Genomic DNA, 7494 nt, shown 5'->3' on the forward strand with positions numbered 1-7494 from the left:
CTACAGTATAATGCTCTAAATTGCTTGGCACTAGCACAAAGTCATGAGCAGGTGTCCCATATTTATATACTGTAAATGTTTTGCTTACCAACACTGGAGACAATATAGCCTATGTTTTGAGTTAACAATGGGACCAGAACATTACTTATTAGTCCTATGTGCTTGTGCTGAGCTGCTCAATGACAGCTATAAGCAATAATTTAATTTCCCCCAATGCTTGCCATGTCAACACGGTTGATAGGAATTTGCTTCAGTGCAAATACTAGCACTCAAATGCCTACCCTTGACGCTTTGTGCATGCAAATTGACTGCACAGTGCACACCTGCAGACTAGTACAGTAGCCTACCTGGGCGTTTCTTAAACAAGCCCCGCCTCCACGTACCATAGTATAGTTACTATGGTAAGATGAGGAGTTGGTTGAAATTTAGACCGCTACGTTTCCTTTTATTATTTATTTTGACAGCATTTTGACAACTTGGTGCACGCTGTTTCTAGTGCATTACCATTTAGTCACCAACTCATGTCATGTGCAATATGGATAAGGAAGGACATCCTGGTCAACCTCTATGCAGCAATGACAGGTAGTGTACAGATCTTTCTGCTTTAATTGATTTTTCAAGGATCTACTTTCCACATGATCACACAGACATAATTGCTGTCTTCTTTTTTTCATCAACCAAGATTATTATGATCGTTACACTACAACAACTATATCCGTTGTAGGATATTGTTGATCTGTTCTGATCTTGGAAGGTGGTTTATTTATTTATTTTTGTGGTGATTAGTGTAGTGTGCAAGGTCCTATAATTGCACAGGGCAGGTGGAATAATGGGATCCTATATCCAGCCTAAACCACCAGTCGACAGATTTGAAATCAATACCTTTTTCGAATACTGGAAAGCTCGCCTCAAAAACTCAAATACCCATCATCATACCCCTTTTATATTTTACTATGTGAAATACCTGTACCACTACACACAACACAAATACGTTTGTATGAGTTGTAAGTTATGCCCGGTTCCTCTTTGGAAAAGAAATGCAATACTGTGTGATTCAGCTGTGAAATCTGATCTCCCAGCAACAGAAACTCTATCCAGGTGAGGCTGTTTGTAGTGTCAATCATCAAGGAAAAAGATGGGAGTTACATTGTACTTGTAACAACAGTAGCCTAGTCCTCAGCTCTCAATTGTGTATGGTGTCTACTGTCATACTGAAATTACTTTAAAAGAACATGTAAATGTACATTTCTGAATTGTCTGGGGACTGGGCAACTGACACTTGTACATTTTACTCCTGGTTACTTTTAATGTTCTAGAATCAAGAAGATGTTCAAGAATGGAGAACCAGTAGCTATTTCTGCATTCATACATTGTGCATAAGAAAACAATTCGATGGCTAAACAAAATGCTAATTCAATTTGCCACTACAGGATTGACCCATATGGGTTTGAGAGAACTCAAGATTTTGAATCCTACAAGGAAATGATGGATGAGTACGTGGCTGTCGTCAACAGAAGATCCGAGAGATGGTCCAAACTCCTTCAAGGGAAAACACATGTGGAGAAGAACCTGACAGGTTGACCAACATTCTCTCTCTCTCTCACACACACACACACACAAACAATTTCTGGAAACGTTTGGGAACATTGGATTGAATTACTTTAATTCCATATCCCTATTACCCATCTAATTATAACAGATTCATACTGACTGTAACCCTAACTTTATGAAACTGCTGTAAAATCAAATCAAGTCATGCTGTCTCCAGTCAACTGGTTTTATGTCCAAAATGTCTTATATGACCTTTGATCATCTGCAGTAATGTGCTACTGCTTATACTTGCTCTTGTGGTAGTTAAAAGGTATGTGCGTAAAGGTGTGCCCGCTGAGCATCGTACTAGAATCTGGATGGCAGCCAGCGGCGCCCAGGAACGACTTGACGAGAACCCAGGTTACTACCACTCTCTGCTCGCCATGGAGCACGATGCCAAGCTGAAGGAGACAATTCATACGGGTCAGCTCTTTGCACTATAGTGTTCTCAAGCCACTTCACCATCACTTATTAGAACCCTAATAACCTAATAATAAGCAAATAAACCAATTATTAGATGGAAGCTAGACTTGACATCCAGACGTATGTTATTTTATTTTTGATAGATGTATACCATTTGCTAGCCCTGGACCAGGGCTAACCATTTGCTTACTCAAGGTGCCAAGTTTGTTATTTAGACACATGCTAGGGTGTTGATGTCTAACTGCTATTCTACTTACTTTGTAGCACCATCTTGTTTTCTTGGCACACTTACCATTTACCATTTAACCTGTTGATGGTTGACAAGGATTCATGTTGCACTTTGTACTGTAAGTCAATAGCGTTTGCCAAAGGAAACTGTAACTGTATCTATGCCTCTAGTAGCACACTAGGCTGTCCTCAAACTTTAATTTGTGGTCTCTTATCTTAATGAAATTCTTATTGGCCTGTAGTCTGATCGAAACATTATTTTAAATGGCCTGGGCCGGCCGAGCGGTCCAGGCACCTAGAATAATCCAGCTTGACAGCGTGTTGCGGGTTCGAGTCCCGATCCCGACGACCTTTGGTGCGTGTGTCCCCCCCCCCATCTCTCTCCCCCTTTCCTTTCAAACTACTGTTAATCTATCAATAAAAGGCAAACCCCCCCCCACCCCCCCAAAAAAGAAAATTTATATTTGTCTTTGTCCTCTTATACACAGCAAATTGATAACGAGAGACCCGGAAAAGAAATCCCCGTTCATTTTCCTCATAGACTTTTCAGAAAGTATTTATTTAAAGACGTTTACGCCGCGGACAAAGCCAACTCTTGTCGTGACAAATCATGACAACAAACACAATTTTTCGGGCCAAACACAGAATTAGAAAGTAGAAAAAACGGCAGGTTTTAACACCTTTTTGTTGTTTTTCTTCTTTGTAATTATTTGTTTGGTCACATTATATTGTGTGTGTGTTGTCATGATTTGTCACGACAAGAGTTGGCTTCGTACGACGCTTAAAAGGTCTTTAAATAAATACGTTTTGAAATGTCTATGGGAAAAATACATTGAGATTCATTTCCTGGGCCTGGCTTCGTCATGAAAGTGGGCGGGACTGCGACGCTCTATAGACCAGGCCATGCATAAATCATGAGAAATAATGATTGGTTCAAACATCTCTTCTGTTTGTCTGCAGACATGCATAGGACCTTTCCTGACAATGTCCTGTTCCGTAACAGCACCGAGCCGGGCCTACAGACAGCCCTGTATAATGTGCTGCTGGCCTACGGACACCACAACAAGGCAGTGGGGTACTGTCAGGTAAGGAGGAAGACACTGTTTACTATACAACATTAAAAATGCTTGTCCATCCGACACTCAGGGGTCACATGACTCGCGTCTAATACACTGTCCGATATTCCAGGGCATGAACTTCATTGCAGGTTACCTTATTATCATTACCAAGGATGAAGAGAAGTCATTCTGGCTGATGGATGCCTTGTTAGGCAGAATACTCCCAGGTAATGGTAGCTATGTGACATCCCTTGCAGCTATTTGGCAGCAAGGGATGTTTATTCTCTCACACTCTCTCTCTCTCTCTCGCACACGCGCACACACACACACACACACACACACACACACACACACACACACACACACAGTTAATATTGTGGTATTATATGTTGTAGACTTCTACAGCCCTGCCATGCTGGGACTGAGGGTTGATCAGGAGGTCCTTGGTGAGCTGGTAAAGGTCAAATCTCCAGCAGTAGGCCAGCTCATGGACCAGTATCCCGGCATATGGACCCTGGTGGTTGCACGCTGGTTCATCTGTCTTTACATAGATATACTCCCTATAGAGGTAAGTGGTATAGGATTTCTTGGTAGGGACATGTAACGCACATGGTGAGAAATAACTATTCTGGCCAGGATTGCCATAGAGAGCTTGACAAAAGTGGTTGATATAATATTTGCCCAAAACAATTCTTTTTTTTTTTTTTTTAAGATATTTTTTTGCGGCTTACGCCTTTATTGATTTTTTAAGGGATAGAAAGTAGGCTGACAGGAAACGGGAGAGAGATGGGGGGATGACATGCGGTAAAGGCCGTGTCGGGTCCGGGAGTCGAACCCGCGGCACACCGCGACTGGATCACCAGTCCGGTGCCCAGACCGTTACGCTACGGCCTGGGCCGCCCAAAACAATTCTAAAGAATTTAAAATTACTTAATATTAAATATATTTGTAGAAGCAATTGTACAACTTACTGGTTAAGAACAATGTCATTACAATGGCCATACTGTAGGTGAGACTATGTTCAGTTCATCTGATTTCTACCGAACATGGCAATAAAGCAAGCTGCGTACGTTCATTGCAGATTTCATACATAATAAATGTCAGCCATCCCTGTTCTCTACTACCAGACAGTCCTGCGGATCTGGGATTGCCTTTTCTACGAGGGTTCTAAGGTCCTGTTCCGTGTCGCTCTCACTCTAATCCGTCACCACCAACCTGAAATCCTGAGGGCTCGCTCTCTGCCCGACGTGTGCGAGTGCTTCAAACAGATCACCCGCGGAGCATTCACAATGGACTGCCACACCTTTATGCAGGTGAGATAACGCCGCAGTGTTGATTTCGTCGACTAAAACTTAAGACGAAAAATGTCCTCCGACTACCTTTTTCCACTGAGGAAAACTAAATGGAAATTAAATGAAAACTAAGCTATGATGACTAAAACTAAGACTAAATATATTGACGATTTCGTCAACAAATAAAAACTAAAAGTTAGACTAGACTAAAATGTTAGGAAGGGACCAGTGGACAAGAGATCCAGGATGAGTCATTTTACAATTAGTTGCATGCTGAAAATAGACGATCTACAAGATCGGCTATTTTCAGCAAGTGAAGAAAACGGTCATTTTGACAGCATCAAGGCCTGCCAAAATACATTTTGTTCGACTAAATCAACTGTAGATTTAGTCGACTAAAACTAGACTAACACTAACACATTCCAGGTGACTAAAATGTGACTAAAACTAAATTAAAACCATTCAAGAGACTACGACTAAAACTAAAATCAACATTTGCACACCGTCTGCTCTGGTGTATAGCAGTCTTGTTTTTTGGCATTGTGACTTTATCCTAATTTTCATGTTTTCAGAAAATCTTTGACAAACCAGGAAGTCTGTCGATGGCAACGATCACAAAGTTGAGAGAGACATGTAGACAACGTCTAATGGCGGAGAACACTATAAAAACATGAGATCCTGGATTTGATGGGGTTGTTTTCCGACCTCACTGCACAGGTAATATTTGACACCCAAGGACAGTGAACTCTCCTATAACTAAAAGGAAGACCTTCTAACCTTCAGGACACTGAGATTGTGTGTTTATGCTGTGATCGAGTGCAGCAGAATTTCTACTGTAGGTTTTGGATTTTGAGGCTCTTTTCCCCTAAAGGCATGTCTCAATCTCCTGTGAATAGTCCATTCAATACACAAAATGTAAGAGTAAATTGGTAATTATGTGCATGAACTGTGAGAAAGACAATCCTGTCTCCAATGGGATTATATGGACTAGTTCATTTGCCGTTTTCACCTGACACAGCTTTACTTACAGCGTGACTGGTTTCCTATGGTGTACGAAGTGACAAGACGTGTTTCGTTAAAGCATAGGCTAATAAGAAGTGTCTTAGACCTCAGGGATATACGTAAGAAAGTGATCTGTGGCTCTTAACTGGTAATAATAGTTTTGCTTCAAGTGTCCCTCTGAATTATTTTATTTTGGGTGAGGTTATGTTGAATGATTCTTCATATGTTGGTGATAGCAGTAGACTTCAACTGCATGCAAATACTCACTTGATTCTTAGTTGCACCAACAATGCTGTGGTGATGTTAATTAAACAATATCGGTTGCTGCTGTGCTAGGATCAATTTTATTTCTCCATTTGGCTTACTTTGCATCACCAATGTTGCCTCAATACATTTCAGACTAAGTGATGAGATTTTGTGCCTTTTGGTATTTGATTACCTGTACTCTACTTTATAACTATCATGACAAAAATGTGCACCGGTGTGATTAAAATGCTTTTTATGTAACAATAGTGAAGATGCAGGTACTTCTACCCACCCGAGGATCCGTGGCTCTGAGGAGAGGTGTAAAATAGATGTTTATAACGTTGTAAATAAATTGAGGTACAACAACTTAACAGTAGTACTGGAAGATTAAGTACATATATCAGTCAGTTGTTGGCGTTTTCTTTTAAGTAAAAGTAGCAATATATATATATTATGGCAATGTATAAAAAGCCTTTTACATTTGACTAAAAGGTAAAAAAGAATGCTACAAAGGTTTCATTAGGTACCAAAACTATAGGCCTACCCATTATGAATGGTATATTTAACAGTAATAGATAATTAGCGCCATCTTCTGGTCAAACACGAGCACAGCATTTACGGCTTCTCATCTCAAATAATTGAAAACTAACCAGAGAGCTGCTCTCACAGCAGCACTGGTGTAAAACAGTGGTTCCTAAAGTGGGGTCCGGGACCCCCAGGGGTCCTTTAGAGAGTTCCAGGAGGTCCCCAGCTAAATGATAGTTTGGAACCAAATGCACTCTTATGGGTCTAAAGGCTCATACATAGTCTGGATTTTCGGTGGTTAGGTGACCACCGAACTACAACATGACGTCACGCGCCACGGTGAAGAGCAAACCACCGCCACCGCTCCAGCCCTTCTCTGTTTTTACTCACCACCGCTCAACGTTATTGAGCGGTGATATTAAACAATATCGGTTGCTGCTGTGCTAAGATCAAATTAGTATCTTTCATTTGGCTTACTTTGCATCACCAATGTTGCCTCAATACATTCATTGTTCATGTTAACCGTTTCCATGTCCTACAAATTTAATTTGAGCATGTTTTAAGGGCCTCTCTGCCCAGACCTGAGGCCAATTCTACAAATGCCTTCTAAATCCTGACAGTTTTCTGGAAAAACCCATGTTTCTATGTCAGTGGTGCTCAAACATTTTCAGGTCAAGGACACCCAAATATATATAATTGGCTGCCGACCCCCATCTGCCGACATGTTGTTCCAGGGACCTTCCAGAAGCAAAGATTTGAGTTACAAATGTCCACTTTGAAATAATATATATTAAAAAAAGGTTTGTGCCACATTTTCACAATTTTTCAAATATAGCACATCTACAAGCTCGTTGCACTGCACTCTGTGCCACACTATGAGCTTGTAGATCTGCTATTTTTCAATAGTTAAGTACACATAATGCTTAAAACACCAAAAGGGGTTTCCGTCCAGAATGGGTTAAAGTGATGAAAAAGATTTGGAGATTCCAGGTGGTACAGTTTCTGCCCTTCACCAGAGTCCAGGTAGTGTTGTAGGGGGTAAAGTTTCTGTCCATCACCAGAGACTAGAGCTAAATTCCAATACCCAAAATCTCGGCCACTCACTCACTCTGGGTCATTCCAGCGTGACC

At 41.0% G+C, this 7494-nt stretch overlaps 1 protein-coding gene across 1 annotated transcript; it reads left to right on the forward strand.

Moving 5' to 3' along the window:
* The first annotated feature begins 437 nt into the window (after positions 1–437).
* On the forward strand, positions 438–5406 carry LOC310867178 (growth hormone-regulated TBC protein 1-A-like). Its single transcript, XM_083777039.1, has 8 exons — positions 438–582; positions 1431–1576; positions 1855–2013; positions 3202–3326; positions 3430–3526; positions 3695–3867; positions 4427–4612; positions 5164–5406. The coding sequence occupies exons 1-8, from the start codon at positions 527–529 to the stop codon at positions 5263–5265; spliced, it is 1044 nt and encodes a 347-aa protein (XP_083633165.1). The 5' UTR covers positions 438–526; the 3' UTR covers positions 5266–5406.
* The last annotated feature ends 2088 nt before the right edge of the window (positions 5407–7494 follow it).

This window comes from Protomyctophum parallelum (genome assembly GCF_964188405.1).
Source record: "Protomyctophum parallelum genome assembly, chromosome: 11".
Classification (NCBI taxonomy): domain Eukaryota; kingdom Metazoa; phylum Chordata; class Actinopteri; order Myctophiformes; family Myctophidae; genus Protomyctophum; species Protomyctophum parallelum.